The sequence below is a fragment of the Urocampus carinirostris genome, chromosome 13 (assembly GCF_059441175.1).
Source record: "Urocampus carinirostris isolate Australia breed hairy pipefish chromosome 13, RoL_Ucar_1.0, whole genome shotgun sequence".
In the NCBI taxonomy this organism is placed as follows: Eukaryota; Metazoa; Chordata; class Actinopteri; order Syngnathiformes; family Syngnathidae; genus Urocampus; species Urocampus carinirostris.
In genome coordinates this window covers 3,103,365-3,120,543 of record NC_142361.1, presented here as the reverse complement: position 1 = coordinate 3,120,543, position 17,179 = coordinate 3,103,365, and the positions used below count along the sequence as shown (strand labels likewise).

The window sequence follows — 17,179 nt, the reverse complement described above, 5'->3', positions numbered from 1 at the left end:
AAGCAATGTGACATCTTGGTAATGCGTTTGAAACTTAATGGGGGAAATTACTTTGACGCCCAAGTGCATAAACACTGCTAAGGCAACACCATGTAACGTCATTTAACTGTGAAGCATTTTAATCCATATTGAAGAACATAGTTTTTCTTCCTCCATGTGTTCAATCAACATCTGGGTGATGAAATGAGACGAGTCATGGTTTGATTTCAAAAGGGGTTTCCAAAACGGCAAAAAATATTTTACATAGGAAAGAGGTAGGACACAGAAGTTATTGGAAAATCACAAGGCACAAGCTTCACACCCATCCTTTGTCCAGACTGAATCCTGGAGGTGGTTTGATAACATTGTAGAGCAAAGGTAGTCAACCATTTCAAACCATAGAGCTCCTTTTTTATTATCGATTACCCCAAGGCCTTCCAGTTTGAAATGCAGTTCTATAATAGCAACGTATGTTGATACTATGCTGTTAAAATATTGTTATTACCAGGTTGCAATTATTAAAAATAGGGTAGAAACAGTCTACCATTAAAACATATTTTTAAAGACACTGATCATGTCAATGATTTTTCATGCTAGTCAGAAATCAAAATTTATCGGAAATCAGTGGTGAGCTATTTAAGGAATCAGTCTGTGGGCTACTCAGGTGCTCTTAGGGGGCTACATGGGGACTGCGGGCACTAAAGTGAAGACGCCGATTGTAGAGGCTGTATAGCGACTACATAAATGCCTATATTGTGGGGAAAAGTAGAAAAACCAAGAAGTAATAAAGTACATTTGAATATATGGATATTCATAAGGTGCATTAATTACCACTAAACAATTTGTTTGATTAAAATATTAATGTGACGATTTAAAAGAAATGAAAGTATATAAGTGGAAAACTCACACAATAATGGCTATATGCAGTGACACGTTTCAATATTCTAACAGTGGCCATCTGCAGAAAGCACAAAAAGCACAAGCTGAGAAAAGAAATGCTGCTAGTGTTTTCCTTGCACATGGTAACATCAGACTATTATCTCAGAGCTTGTTAAAACCTGCCACCTCACCTGTCTGGCATAATACGCATGTGCGTGTCTGTCTGTCTCTTTAATAGTAATATAGGATGGGTTTTTTTCTACAAACTTTTCATGCAAAAATAGCATAATTTAGTCCTAGGTTCGACGAAAAGCAACAACCTGCAACCAAGCAATTCTCAGCAATATCCATCCAGGAATTCAGGGGATATTGGTTTTATTTCCAAAGATGAGGTGATAGCAATCATGTTTCCCTCACACTGTTTGTAGGGCTGAAACTAACGACTATTTTTTTTAAATAATTGATGAATAGGATATCTTAAAGACACTCTTAACTTCATCTTTTTCATTCAAATATTGAAATTTTGTAGATACAAAACTAGTGCACAAAACAAGAGCATATTCTATGATATAAAGCGTTTTTTTTTTTAATTGTCTATTAACTTGACAACAAGCAAAAATAAATACAAATATATGCTATACACCTGCAAATATGGAAGATATTCTTTTCCATATATTTTGTTTACATTCATATTTTAGTTAATTGATGAACAAACATAGTGGAAGATAAATAGGTCAGTTATACGAGTGTTTTTCAACCAGTGTGCCGTGAGACCTTGTCTAGTGTGCTGCTAAAATTTTATCTTTCCAAGAAATCAGGCCATTATTCAGTATTTTTGCACTCTTTAGACGAAGAACTGTAACAGTCATCCATATCAGTAGGTGGCAGTACATTTTTATATACTTTTTATGTACTAATTATCTGCTCTTTAGGTAGCACAGTACATTTAATAACTTAATTTGTTTAACAAAGGAGGTTTAAGATTGCACTGTAAAAATTAAAAACATAAAGCACATCATTCTTTTTTATTTTAAGTATTATTTTTTCTTTTTATATACTATCTGCTTATGAGGTAGTACAGCAAAATATTTCTCATCTCTCATCTCATTAGCCGTACCGCTTATCCTTAGTAGGGTCGCGGGGGTGCTGGAGCCCATCCCAGCAATCATCGGGCAGTGGGCAGGGGACACCCTAAACTGGTTGCCAGCCAATTGCAGGGCACATAGGGACAGACAACTCATTCGCTCATTCACACCTAGGGACAATTTGGACCGGCCAATTCACCTGAAATGCATGTCTTTGGAATGTGGGAGGAAACCGGAGTGCCCGGAGGAAACCCACGCAAGCACGGGGAGAACATACAAACTCCGCACAGGAAGTCTGGAGCTGGATTTGAACCCACGACAGGTTCCCATGACATGAACTGTGCCGCACAAGCGCTAACCACTGCGCCGCCGTGCTGCCCCAGCAAAAAATTTGACATAACTTAATTTTCAAACATTTTCGACGGACGGTGTGCCACGGAACTTTTTTTATAAATAAAAGTGTACCATGGTTCAAAAAGGGTTGAAAAACACCAAGTTATACGATTAAAATGTATATCCATGCTGTATATGTGGACTGGTGTAAAATGAAAGCTCTGTTGGATATTAAAAAAATGTTGTGCGAGTCATTAAATTTGGTGTGGCACACTTATTTAGAAGGAAATTTGAAAGTGGCACTCCGCACCGAAAAGGTTGCTGACCCCTGGGCTGTACAAATAAACATGGCTTGACGTGGCTTGGCACTGAAATTTTAAAAACAGCTCACGGTTCAGTGATCCCTCAACCGCCAGTGTTGTTGGGACACCACTTTCTGTGGTGTGCCTTGGGCAAATACAGCCTATCCCTCTCCTGGTCATATAAGGGTTTGCTCCCCGTCATCCGTGGTAACCAGTAGCAGGTGAGGCTTCCGGATCTGGCTTGGATACAGCACCCTTATTAGATGGGCGCCGGTTTTTCAAAGTAAACGCCATGCCACTTTTACAAAGCCAAAGCTGGCCAATACTGATGGTTGGTTGGTTGGTTCCCACTAGGGTTGCAGGGGCACCGTTTCCTGTGGTATGTCCTGGGCAAGTATAGCCTGGTGGCGCCCATCCCTCCCTCACCAGGCCAACATACATTTCCACCCGGTACTGTATCCTACATCACTGAGGAAAAACTATTTTGTCACATCATTTTGTCCTTTGCATTTGTGACATATTAAAGTCTCAAAGGCTCTTTGCAGTTTGTTTAGTTGTGTATCTACATTTAAATTATTCATGTATTTCAAGGAATATATAACTGGATGGAATGGTTCTGTCAAAACTAAAAAATAAAATACATTTACTGTACATTTGAAGAGCAAATTATTTTAAACATCTTTTTCAGTTGTCTGTTTTAATCAATTCTTGAGTTGTTTTTGAACACAGTACTGTCTGAAAACAGCAAAGACAAAGATTTCATTTATGTACATGCCTTACAATTCACCTTGGGATTGTGCATGGGGTGAGACCCCTTGCACTTACAAAGGGAACAAAATTATTTCTTATTCAAACTCAGATGTGTTGGTGCAATTATTCACCATCAACGATGTTAAAAGCACAAGAAAACGATAAAAAAAAGTGTTGAAAATTAAAACAGGTCTTTCACCAAATATCTTTTGACAAAAACCAACAGATTAATTATTACAATTGTTAGCTATCCGCGGCAGCACACAGTACACACAGTCATAAATAGGGCTGGAACTGACATTTAAATATTTTAATCTTCTGTGCTCAGTGATTTTGACAAAATACCTAATGCTTTATTACAGAGGCAAGGAATACAAACTCTCAGAGAAAAACAGGAAATGCACTTAGCCAAGACCAGACCAGGACGCTTCACAGTGGGCTCCCCTCGGTAATAATCTTGAAAGTCATGTGACACTATTGATCTTCAAATGGAAAGATGGATGAGCCATTTTCAGGAGATGTTTTCTCTGTAAGCTCTGCAGTCCACTACAATGTCGCATCAGAAGTGGAGCTGTCACGAGTATGACACATTTGTCTAATTCCAAGTATTTTTCACATCAGCAATTAGGTTTTTTTCTCTCCACCCCCCTTTGTGACCAATTGTGTTCAATTTCGATTTACATTTCCTTGCAACAAGAAAAATTCATCGTCACACAGCTATTACACTGAGCTTTGAGTCCAGAAGGCCAAGATATATTTTCGTTTGCACCGTGCAATTTTAAGTTTATAAGTTCATTTTCAATTTGATGTCACGTTAACAGAGCTTAAGCTGTGCAATTGATTTTTAGTTTCTAAGATAAACAGTATTGCATACCTACTTTTACTGTGTACCAGTCTTTGTTTAAAAAGCCTAAGAACTTGAAGCAAAGAGACATTTTTCTGCTGCTGTAAGCTGCATTCACACTTCATATGTGTTGAAATCTTAAAACTTGTGAAGCAAAGAGTCATTAATCTGCTCTGCTGCTGTTTTCACTTTAAGTGTGTGTGTTGAAATTGAAGTATGTTTTCCTCATGTGTGCAAGCCATTTTTTCACTTTATTCAATTTTGTATAACTTAAAAGTTGAGTCAAAGAGATTATGACCTTTTCCCTCAACTGTGCATTGTTCCTCAAAAGATCTTAACGTAACAGGCTGTTGCAGTTGTTTTAACAAAAGGAACACAATGTAAGTTAATAAAGATTTCTTGATTATTTCTTGACTTGATTTCCAGGCCAATGGATTGCTCTCCTTTATTAAGGTGTACAGCACATGCAGTGTTCTCGTTTGCCCGCGTCCCTGCGTCCTAAACGCATCATTTTTGCTGGGGACGCATTGGGTCAAATCAACGTGCGTCCCTGGGACGCAACGTTTTTGACACCAAATTGTCATTATTACCAGATTACTTTTTTTTATTTAACAAAGATTTACCGCACTCCAAACTTTTCGTCAGGCAGATCCGCCATCCGCCATTGTTGTTTTGGTCTCGCGCCGATCTCGGCAAACGAGATCTCGTTGCTTCGAGATGACGTCATTGTTGAGGCGGTTGTCGAGTGAAAGAGAAGCATACCGCCGAAAAAACAGTTGGTATTAGGTGCAAATCAACAAAAAATTGGTAATTTCTTCAGTGTCGGTAATAAGTTGAAACATAACACAGAAAGTGGTAACAATGGCAATAATTCCGGCACAAAAAAAACGGCAGAGAAATTCGTCAGAAGACCGCGAAGGCAAGGAAAACATGTGTTTTGAAGCTAACGATTCGACGAAAGAAAATGAACTAAAGAATACTCCGAGCAAGAAAAATACTTTTCTGCCAAAATGGACTCAATTATATTCCTGGTTACGCTATGAGAAGAATGATAATGGATTGGACCTTGAGAAGGCATTACAACTATGGCGGGACAGCAAACCACAAAGAATATATGAACTGAAAAATTTGAAGTGATAACTGCTTTGTATTACCAATTAACTGGGATGATTAAAACTGCAAGAATATATAAATATTTCAGCAATATTATTTTGTATAGTGTACAATATTGTGAACTGAAAAATCTGAAGTGATAACTGCTTTGTATTACTAATTAATTGTGATGATTAAAACAATGAAAATATAGATTAATATAATTATTTAAGCAATAATATTTTTTATAATGTAAAATATTGTTGTGAACTGAAAAATCTTGAAGTGATAACTGATTTGTACAACCAATAAACTGTGATAATTAAAACTGAATGGATGTATAGATTTATATTATATAATTTCAACCGCAATAATACTAAATTTTGGGAACCCATAGATCTCTGTTGGGACCCATAGATTTTTGAGCATGCGAGTCCCTGGGACCCATCACTTTTCAGAGGTAAAATTAACACTGTACATGTAATATTAATCGTTTCCAGAAATTTGTAATCGCGACACAACTAATTGGAGGTATGTTCCAGACATGAAAAAGTGCAACTGATTTCAAAGAACAGCAAATAAAATGAATGGTTAGGGTACCTGAAAGCCTATATATATTTATATATATATATATATATATATATATATATATATATTAAAGGAATATGGAAGTTTGAATTTGGGTGTGTCTGTTGGACTCTCTGTGTTTTGTGCAAAAGTTTTTTGGAGTAGATTTTGACTTGGGGCAGCCCTCTGGCAGTGGGAGGTGACCAGCTGTCTGGGGGCTGAGGCGGAGGAAGTTGACGCGCCATTCTTCCGGGACGGGAGAACAATGGGAGCGGGCTGCGCCGCGACCAGGCGGAGTCGACGCGCCACTCTTGCGGGACGAGAGGCCAATGGAATCCAACCAAGATTCTTTGCTGAGCAACTCGGAAGAAGGAGAAGTCGGCTTTTGGAAGGAGAAGCGTGCAGAGCTGTATTGATTTGTGTGTTAGAAATAAATCCACTCATGAGTGAAAATGCCGGCCTCTGGAGAACTTTCCGTGCAGAAAAGAGCGCGCAAGTTGTTTGGATGAGTGGTGATTGGGAAAGGTCACAAATTGGAGTCATATGATTAATTGAAGTTTGTTTTGATATAACAGGAAATTCCAACTATATATATATATATATATATATATATATATATATATATATGGGGCAGCACGGCGGCGCAGTGGTTAGCGCTTGTGCGGCACAGTTCATGTCATGGGAACCTGTCGTGGGTTCAAATCCAGCTCCAGACTTTCTGTGCGGAGTTTGTATGTTCTCCCCGTGCTTGCGTGGGTTTCCTCCGGGCACTCCGGTTTCCTCCCACATTCCAAAGACATGCATTTCAGGTGAATTGGCCGGTCCAAATTGTCCCTAGGTATGAATGAGCGAATGAGTTGTCTGTCCCTGTGTGCCCTGCGATTGGCTGGCAACCAGTTCAGGGTGTCCCCCTGCCCACTGCCCGATGATTGCTGGGATGGGCTCCAGCCCCCCCGCGACCCTACTGAGGATAAGCAGTACGGCTAATGAGATGAGATGAGATATATATATTGCAGGGGGCTTTCATATAGAAGGAGATCTTCAAGTGATTTGAAGCACAGATATTAAATGTATATGGAGTGTCTCGACCGAGTGTCTGTTTGAAAATTCTCAAGATTGCACAAGCCAAAAAATGTAAAGGGTCGATTCCATGGTTTGGTTTACACATTTTCTTCTTTTACTTTTATAATGTGCCTGTATATATATATATATATATATATATATATATATCGTCCATTCATGAAGGGCTGTAAAAACTCTATACTGCAGTAAAGCTTCCCAAAATAAAACCAAATACAATGGACAGAACACACAAGACTTGGATGTGTGTGATCATACCACCAACAACCTTGTTAGCAGATGAAATTGCAGACGCAAGGGCACCCTGACCACTCCAAGGACTCACAACAAAGACTCCCTGCCTAATGCAGAAGAGTCCACCAGTGTCAATCAATGATTCATCAATACTTGAGAGACTGACTCACACCCCCGCCTCGTTCGCATGATGACAATACTGCGATTCTGCTGGCATCAAATGGTAAAATGGTAAATGGTCTGCATTTATATAGCGCTTTTCAAGTCAATGAAGACCTCCCAAAGCGCTTTACAATGTGCTTCACACTTACCCATTCACACACACACACTCACACACCAATAGCGGCCATGCAGCCATGCAAGGCGCCGACCACCCACTCTCAAAGACGCTCTGCTTTAAGGAAACACTGAGGCATTACGACGGATTACACAGGGTTTGTACACCTTTTCTCATGGCCAAAGTCTAGCACTTTTCAGGCACTTTCATGGCCAATTTTTCTTTTTCTTTTTTCAGTAGCTTAGAGGAAGAAATCCATTGCAGATCAAAAGAACATGTTTTTTGTTGACTGATGACTAAAATAAATTTTGCGCTGTTCCTATCTATGATCTTTTTATGTCAATAGGTTGATATAAATTGACACGAATTCTGCCATTTTCCTTCAACAATACATGTGCAGATGGCTACATAACACTTGTTTACTAACACGGAAAGGGGTCAATAGGTGTTAATGAAGTTCAATACAAAAGACAAAAAAAGAAAGAAAGTACCGTGTGTCTACAAAGCAAAAGAAATTAGCCAAATTTGAACTCATCTTAATCATATTGATTGCACCGAAGAAGAGTACATGTTTCAATCTTAGAGACTGCTGATCTTCTGCTTTTGTTTTCCATCCATCCATCCACTGCTTATCCTCAGTAGGGTCCCGGGGTGCTTGAGCCCTTCCCAGCTATCTTCGGGCAGTGGGCAGGGGACACCCTGAACCGGGTGCCAGCCAGTCACAGGGCACACAGAGACAGACAACTCAATCTCTCATTCACACCTAGGAACAATTTAGACTGGGCAATTAAGCTGACATGCATGTTTTTGGAATGTGGGAGGAAACCGGAGTGCCGGGAGGAAACCCACGCAAGCACGGGGAGAACATACAAACTCCGCACAGAAAGTCCGGTAGCTGGATTTGAACCCACACAGGAGGTTCCCAAGACCTCAGAACTGTGCCGCGCACGCGCTAACCACTGCGCTGCCATGCTGCCTGCTTTTCGTTTTACTTATTTTATTTATGTTTTCTGCGTGTTTTTCAGAATATCTGTGTCTGAATTGGTTAAAATATAGTTATAGATATGTTTTTGCATTTTATCTTTTTCTATCAGAACCAACTCAATTAATTTACAGTAAAAGTGTGCTGAATTTTGTTCTTTATTTGTACATTATTTTTGCAATACACCATTCCTGGGAAAAAGGGAAAATGTCTTGGACAGTATCCAGAAATGGAGAAGGAGATGTTCAAGTGATTTGAAGCCCAAATATTAAATGTATATGGAGTGTCTCGGCCGAGTGTCTGTTTGAAAATTCTCAAGATTGCACAAGCCAAAAAATATAAAGGGTCGATTCCATGGTTTGGTTTACACATTTTCTTCTTTTACTTTTATAATGTGGCTATTTTAAGGAGTTTCAGGGGGTCCTCTTCAATGTGAGTGTATAAGGTAATTTTAAACAAAATGGGTTCTTTACTTACTAATACAGTAATGTGCTACTTTTGTGTGTCAGTAATCCGTATTAATTAATTACGTATTAAATGAAGTAACTAGTAACAATAACCATTTACTTCCAACTTTTATTCAGTAACGCGCATTATAAACATAACTTGGGCAAGTTTCCAAGCCAGGGGTCTCAAACTACTGTCAAGCTACTTTTTGTTACTTATTAGCACAAAAGGGCACCCATTTTATATGAATTTCTAAAATAGCAACTTAGCTAGAAAAGCTCAAAAAGTAGCTTGCTGGTTAGCCAGGAGATTAAACAGGTAAAAAACTAAAAGGGAGCTAGATCGCTAGCTGGAAGTGGAAAAAGCCCAATAAATATCCAGATAGAAAGCAAAAAAAATAAGCTGGATAAGTTGATAAAAAGAAGGCCAAAATATAGCTTGATAACTAGCAAAAAAAGGATAAAATGTTTGCGAGATAGCATGAATTAAAAGGTAAAAAGCTAGCTAGATACCTTGCTAAATGGTTAAAAATGTAGGAAGATAGCTAGCTAAAAGGCTGCAAAGGTAGCTAGAAAAAACTGCATTTTTTTATTATTTGCTTTATAAAACCCATAATTTGGAATTTAGTTTTTTTGTATTTACTGTAAAATAAATCAATATAAAGGTGAATAAATACATTTGTTTAATACATTAATAGATTCTCGTTCTATTCTCTTCCTTGCTAAAAAGTAATTATCAATACTTGAAAGCCTATGAACTGGAATTTATTTAAATTTTTAAAATACCAGTTTTTACATTTTACCAGGTTTATTTATTTATTTACTTGAAGGGTTAAATAGACTCCGTCAACCAATTAAAACAATTTGCTTACTAGAAAATCAAAATGACACTGGTGAGCTATTTACAGAACAGGTTCGCGGGCACCTCAACTCAACTGTCGTCAAGGGGCTTAGTTTAGTTTTGACAATTTTTATTGACACTTTTAATAGCAATTAAACACATTCACAATTTCATTACAGTATACCATATTCTAACAATATAAGGTTTGAACATTATTTATCGACACTTTTAACAGCAATTAAACACATCCACAATTTTACAATATCTTATTCTAACAATATGGATCATTTTGGAAATGGGATTTGTGGAGACCCCTGCTCTAGGCACTGTGTGTGGGTGGTTATTTGTATCCCTTAACCACAAGGGTCATCCTTTCCTATGGTGTGTCTTGGCCACGTCGTAAACATTTCTTGCCTATTTAAGCTGAGGATCCTTTGTTTCTTTTATCTCTGTAAAGTCTTTATTACATGTATACCATGGAGTGCCATGTCTTTTCTCTTTGCATACAATGTTTCCCAACGACGATATCGATGACAGTAAAGACGATTCAATTCAATTCAGGACACGGCAATATTACTGTCAAACGGGGCAGTAATTTACTCAGTTCACAACAATATATATAAACGATGTCTGTCATAACAGTCATTTAAGAAAATATCAAGTTTGTGACCTTACCATATCGTAGACATTTAGGATGATCGTCTCGTTTGCCATTACAGTGATAAATGTTGTTCTTGTCGAGGCAACACTGTGGTGGTGCTTCTCCGGCGGGCTCGACGCCCTCCCAGCGCGCTCTCCGCACGCCCCCGGTCCCTTCTCCCTTCCACCAGAGGCTCCCGAAAAGAACCGTTATCCCTCCACTGTCAAACTTGAACACTTTCGCCGCCGAAGGTCGAAATGCTTCATTGGCTGGTGGCGACAGCAGCGCTTTTGTTAGCCCTTCAACTCGCCAGTCACACAAGAAAGGGCCTTCAAAATTCGCCAATTTGGCTATTACAAAAATAAAGTCCTCTTTCCGGGGGGTAAAAAGGGCGTTTGCTAGACGAATCAACCGTAGTATAAAAGGTTTCAAATGACGTAGTGTTACACAGAAAGGAATAGCTCATCGAGCTAGCTAAAGAGGGGAGTATGACAACGAATCAGGAAGAGGGGAAGTCCGTGGAACCGGAAAAAAAGGATCTTGGGTCTGCGTGGGCGAGGGGACGAGCGCACAATCGAATAATGAGTTATGCACTCGATTAGTCGACCTTGGGATGAGGCGGGGAATTACGGGAAACGTAGTCGATCGGCTAAAGCAGCTGCTCAGGAAAGGACCACTTAAAGCAGGGGTGCCAAAACTCAAACAACACCTTTGGTCGTGGACCGAACTGGATATATTTGTTTTTAATACACTAAAACCATACCTGTCAATCTCCACGGCTCCATGCCCTTACAAAATGTTGTATTTTCCCTTACAAAATACAAAATAATCTTACACCATACGTTTTTATTTATGTAGTTTAACATGTTATATTGACATGTGTTTCGCTATATCATCTCATCTCATTAGCTGCACCGCTTATCCTCAGTAGGGTCGCGGGGGTGCTGGAGCCCATCCCAGCAATCATCGAGGAGTGGGCAGGGGACACCCTGAACTGGTTGCCAGCCAATCGCAGGGCACAAGGGTCAGACAACTCACTCGCTCTTTCACACCCAGGGACAATTTGGACCGGCCAATCAACCTGAAATGCATATCTTTGGAATGTGGGAGGAAACCAAAGTGCCCGGAGGAAACCCACGCAAGCACGGGGAGAATATACAAACTCCGCACAGGAAGTCCGGTAGCTGGATTTGAACCCACACAGGAGGTTCCCAAGACCTTAGAACTGTGCCTGTGTTGTGAGATACTGAGTTGCTCGACATGAATGAGTCTTATTATAAAAAAGGTTCGAAAATTAAGTAGCTTGGACGTTCACCGTAGAAGGTAAAAATACATGCAAATATAATTAAGTAGAATAATACATTTTTTTATTCAAATTAGTAATTTATTTTCTGCATTAAATTATTGTCGGTAATATACTGATTAAAGGGATAACCACAAACCTGTCTTTTTTTTCATTTTCTCCTTTTATACTTCTTATTTTGTTAACTTCTTTATACAACATAATAATTCATAATATAAACCAGCTCAGTAGCCTAGATGGTAGTGTGCCCGCTTTGAGACTGGGAGGTCGCTGGTTCGCGCCTCGGCCGAGACATACCTAATTGGTATAATGGCGGCGCCCTCTGTTGGCTGCGGCTGCATCGACTCGCTACAACGGGTCAGGTGTATCGACATTTCGTTCTGTGTACATTGTTACAAAGAATGACAATACAAAGGAAATTATTATTATTATTATTATAATGCATCAAAGCAAGTGAGCCGTTTGAGAGCCGGCTCTCTTTAATGAGTTGAGCCGAAAAAGCTGGTTCTCTAAAAAGAGACGGACTTCCTTTCACTACATAACTACCACATGAAATCCAAGGCTGCAGACGCATGCGCACAGTAGCATCAAACCGCTCGCTTCCTTTGGAACGAAATAAAACGATACTGAGATAGCGGCGAACTCGTTTGACTTGAATGATTTGCCGTTTCGTGATAGTCGGTGTATACCGGATGGTGCCCATAATTGATAAATTTGCGTTTTTCCGTACAGATTTTCTTGTACGTCATACACGTCTTAAAATGCATAATAAACGTACTTTGTACGGCAAAAACGTACAGGTTGACAAGCAATGTTCCCTCTAATTTTCCACGGGCCTGAGTGTTCACACAAAGTCGGTGAGCAACACTTGAAACAACAGAGAGCAACAGCAATCCCAAATGTGGCAACTAAATCATTATCAAATATGTCCAAAACTTGACATCACGTTAAATTTTCGGCAATGCAAAATAATTTTTCTCTTTTGAACGAATTGACTAATGTATTATTGTAAAGGTTGTACAGCCTACAAACGTCATTTGTTTTTAGAACAATTTTTTCACAAGATTTCCAGTTCTTTTTTTTTCCTGGTATCTTTTGTCGCACAATACTAACATTTTGGGGGGCTTATTTAGTCAGTTGCACGATACAGAACTGTATTTAATCACATTTTTTAGTGGAAGTACAATGTTGGCAACAAGATTGACTTGATAGAATTGAAAATTATTTGAATGCAACACAAACTTTTTATTCTTTTTCCCTGTTTGTTTCTGTTTTTTTAATTCCTTTTGAAAAATCTCATTGTGTTTATTTTTTCCTAGCTGTTACTTTTTTCGTTTTGATCTCTATTTACTCTTTTTTCCTTTGTTTCTTTCTTTTCTTTTTTTCTGGCTTTTTCTGAAATTTTCCTTCATTTTTCTCTTCCTTTTGTTTCTTTTTTCTCAGCTTTTTACTACTTTTTCATTTTGGTATTTTTTGTTCTATTTCCCCCCTTCCTTTAAGTCATTTTGTGCACAATTTTAAAAGAGCCGGTTCTTATTAGTGAGCCGAGCCGAAGAAGCCGGTTCTCGAAAAACTCTACCGACTTCACTCAACTTCGTTCTACGTTCAACGTCAGGGGAACCTGTGTTTTTTTTACCTTTCATGCACTGTAACTTTGACTTAATTCGCTTCTTAATTAGCAATTTCGAGCCCTGATTTTTGTGAGCTGGCTAGATTTTCTTGTGCGCAGAAAAACTCTGGGTAGTACCAATTGCGCACACATGCAGTTTAGATGGGACATTGCGCTGGATAGGTTTTCTTGTGCGCTGAGAATGTGCGGGCGGTGCGCGATTGCGCACGCGCGCAGCTTAGAGGGAACATTGTTGACAAGTATGTAAAACAGACAGCAATATTATTCCATAATTAACAAACTTAAACATTAACTTACTTAAAAATGTTGCTCTCCAAAAAAATATCACCTGTCAAAACTATACAAATTGAAAATATAAAAAATGGAATAGAATTTGTGGTTTTCACTTTGTGAAAAACATATGCTGGGTCTTCATATTCTTTATCTTTTCAACTTTCTGTATCTTCTGCTCTGCATTCAGGTTTTTCAGCCTACACTGATGTTTTGTCTTATGCTGCCGTTTTGCATTAAATTCCTTAATTATGGCCACATTAGCTCCACAAAGGGCGGCATTAGCTCAGGAGGTAGAGCGCTTATCTTGGGATCAAGAGATCGCAGGTTCGATTCCTGGCTCCTCCGTGTTGTATGTCGAAGTGTCCTTGGGCAAAACATTGAATCCCTAATGCCCCCAATAAGCAGGTTGGCGTCTTGCATGGCTGCATAGCCGCTACTAGTGTGTGAGTGAGTGTGTGAATGGGTAAGTGTGAAGCACATTGTAAAGCGCTTTGGGAGGTCTTCATTGACTTGAAAAGTGCTATATAAATGCAGACCATTTACCATTTACAAAGAATACACACGGGTTTACTGGCAATTTCAGTTAACAAATATTTAGCCTCTACTCAGTTTTAAAAGGTTTTAAATTATTTCACGGGCCAGATATAATTGTACGCCAGGATGCGTGTTCGACACATAAGACTTACAGGATACCCAAATTCTTAAACATACCAAATGTGACACACAATATATGTCAGTGTACATTTTTAAACATGATATTGAAGTGTGATAACTCAGCCATTTATGATTTTTTTTATTTCCAACCCCTCAAAGTGTTCAGTGGCATCAGACTTATCTATATACATATAGTTTTTCATGTAATTATTCATACCCCTGCCCCCTAGGAAAGTACAAATCCTAAATGGTACTGTAAAGAAAACCAAATAAATTATATATTTGTGAGGGTGTAACCCTTAACCACAAGAGTCGTAAGGGCACCATTTCCGGTGGTGTGTCTTGGGCAAGTATAGCCTGGTGGCGCCCATCCCTCTCCAGGCCAACAAATGTTTCTGCCCAGTCTCAAACTGGGGCCCTTTTGTGTGTTAGACCAATGTGCTAACCACTGCAATATGGAAAAACAATATACATATATGTAATGGGTGTAGTAATAACTTTTGTTTTATTGAAATTCCTGCTGAAATATGTGTATAGTTTTTGGTAAATGTCCTGCAATGATGAGTCCAACAGTGCCATCTGCTGGTATGGGGTGGGGTTTGGTTTTGGCTTCTGACATGTGACCGGGAGGCGGGGTTTGTTGGCAGTCTTACCAGAGAGAACTGCAATGGTAAGACACATCTTTTGGTGCTCCACAAAAGAAGTTAACTCACCTTCTGCTATAACTGCACAGAGCATGAGACAACAGGCTTTGCACCGTTCTACTTAGTGTTTGGTAGGATCCCTCGTCTCCCTGTCGATGTCATGTTTCAACATGCTAGTACCAATTATGCTGTTGTCAGCTACTCTGACTTTGTAACCCATCTGAAGAAGGATCTAAATGAAGCTGCTCAGATTGTACGGAGGAATACTCTCAGAGAACAGACTCGCCATGCCAAGCTGTACAACCGTAGGGCCGAAGGATCACCCCTCGTCGTGGGAGACCGGGTGTTGATCGCCAACAGAGGTGTCCCAGGGAAACGCAAGGTTGCAGATAAGTGGGAGTCGACCCCGTATGAAGTCATATCAGTCAAGCCTGATCTCAATGTCTATAGAGTCAAGGATTGCCTGACGGGCAAAGAGAAGGTAGTTCACAGGAATTTGCTGCTCTCTACGAGCTTCTTGCCCTGTGAGGGAGATCTGGCCAGTGAATCTGAACACTAAGGGTGTGATACTGCTATGCAGGGAAGTGATGTATGTCCTGATTTACCTGACGCAGTCGAAGGCAGTGATGTCCGTACAGTAAACTGGGTGATACAGTCAGGTGAAGAGAACGTTCATTCAGAGGTGGAGGATAACTCACTAGACAGCAGATCTGATGTCCCGTCTGACTCTCTCACAGTCGATACATCCAGTCAAGGAAGTCAGCACATCCCCGAACAAGATGTTTATCATACTGCAAGTGACAATACGGAAAGCCCACCACGGTGCTCTAAAAACATGATCCCTTTGGGTATGGGCCCACCAGACACTGTCCTCCCAGATGAGACCCCATTGAACACTGACCATCCGGACACTGTCTCCCCTGATACTGTTTAGAATTGACTGTCCCAGACCCTCAAGCTCAGGTTATTTGTACTCAACCTAGCCGTTATGATCTTAGGGTCCGCCAGTCCATCAGGCCTCCCAGTCGTCTTATTTGTCAGCTGAATGACCAGTTTGTCGGTGACAATTCCGTGTCCGCAATATCTGTTAGTTCCTTGTTTAAGTTCTTTAGAGATGCACTTTCGGTTTGAGTAACAAAGCTTGAGCAAGAAACACGAATTGTGCCTATGTGAGCGCTTGAAACTACAGGAACAATGTTTTATATTTCAGAGATGTAACAGGCATCTTTGAGTCTGTGCTTAGTTAGGAGTTTGATCGCCTCCTTCTTTTCACACTCCTTTTTGGGAGAGTTTTAGAACTGACATGCACTTCAGTTTGTTCCTTGTAATACTGTACCAGTTTTCGTGTCCTTTTTTCATCAGTATTTGCACTTTTGGCAGGTGATTTTTTTTTCTGTTTAGTGTAGCACTCCCATATTTAGCAGAATTTCAGGGGGATGTATGTAACGGGTGTAGTAATAACTTTTGTTTTATTGAAATTCCTGCTGAAATTTGTGTATAGTTTTTGGTAAATGTCCTGCAATGATGAGTCCAACAGTGCCATCTGCTGGTATGGGGTGGGGTTTGGTTTTGGCTTCTGACATGTGACCGGGAGGCGGGGTTTGTTGGCAGTCTTACCAGAGAGAACTGCAATGAGATCAAAGAGATCAAAGCCAGCAGAAAAGCTAATGTTGTGACTCATCCATTTGCAGAAACTGTAATAATAAAAACCTCATCATCCAGTCCTGCGTGAATGTGGATCTTTGGTGGGACACGTACACCGCGGTTACATATACATAAAATTTATAGGTGAATATTTCAAATGGCCTAAGTCAAAGTGGTTGTAGTATTCACACTCACGTTAAGTTGCACAGCGTATGGACCGAGGGAGATGCCGTAGTTCTGACATCACAAACTCCCGCAAGAGTAGGAAGTTACCGACATGGTGGATGGTGAATAAACACAGTAGTGCAGGCAGTCATGTCAGCTTATTAGTTGTGATTGCTTCAGCGAAGCAGGCACAACTATTATAATCCCCCGAGATCTTATTCAATAATATTATTATTATTATATCTAACTATCTTCTTCCGCAGAATTTTGACGGGCCTCTCCTCCCAGAGCTTTTGGAGTAGCCCAACGATTCATATACCAAAAATTCCGGCCCGATCAGGACTTCCCTGCGACGATATGGATAAGCGATACGAGTCTCCGGGAAGGGGCCCCGGAGACCAAAAAAAGTCCCCATCCGGAATAATGGGTTTTGAGAATCTCCAATCCGGAATACATGGGCCCATTCATTTCTATGGGTAGTCATGGAAACAAAGGCTTTTTCAGAGGTTAGTAGGGACTAAGCAGGGACTGTCCA

At 39.9% G+C, this 17,179-nt stretch overlaps 1 protein-coding gene across 4 annotated transcripts in view; it reads right to left on the bottom strand.

Moving 5' to 3' along the window:
- The window catches only part of desi2 (desumoylating isopeptidase 2), a 28,873-nt gene extending 18,013 nt beyond the window's left edge, over positions 1–10,860 (bottom strand). For 3 of the 4 annotated variants that reach the window (XM_088350780.1, XM_088350781.1, XM_088350782.1), the window contains exon 1: positions 10,367–10,860. In XM_088350780.1, coding sequence (XP_088206906.1) covers positions 10,367–10,405 — 39 coding nt within the window. In that variant the 5' untranslated portion in view covers positions 10,406–10,860. Of the gene's footprint in view, positions 1–2,667; positions 2,973–10,366 lie in introns of those variants that run through there. The other variant, XM_088350783.1, reaches the window with a different exon arrangement.
- Positions 10,861–17,179: the final 6,319 nt, after the last annotated feature.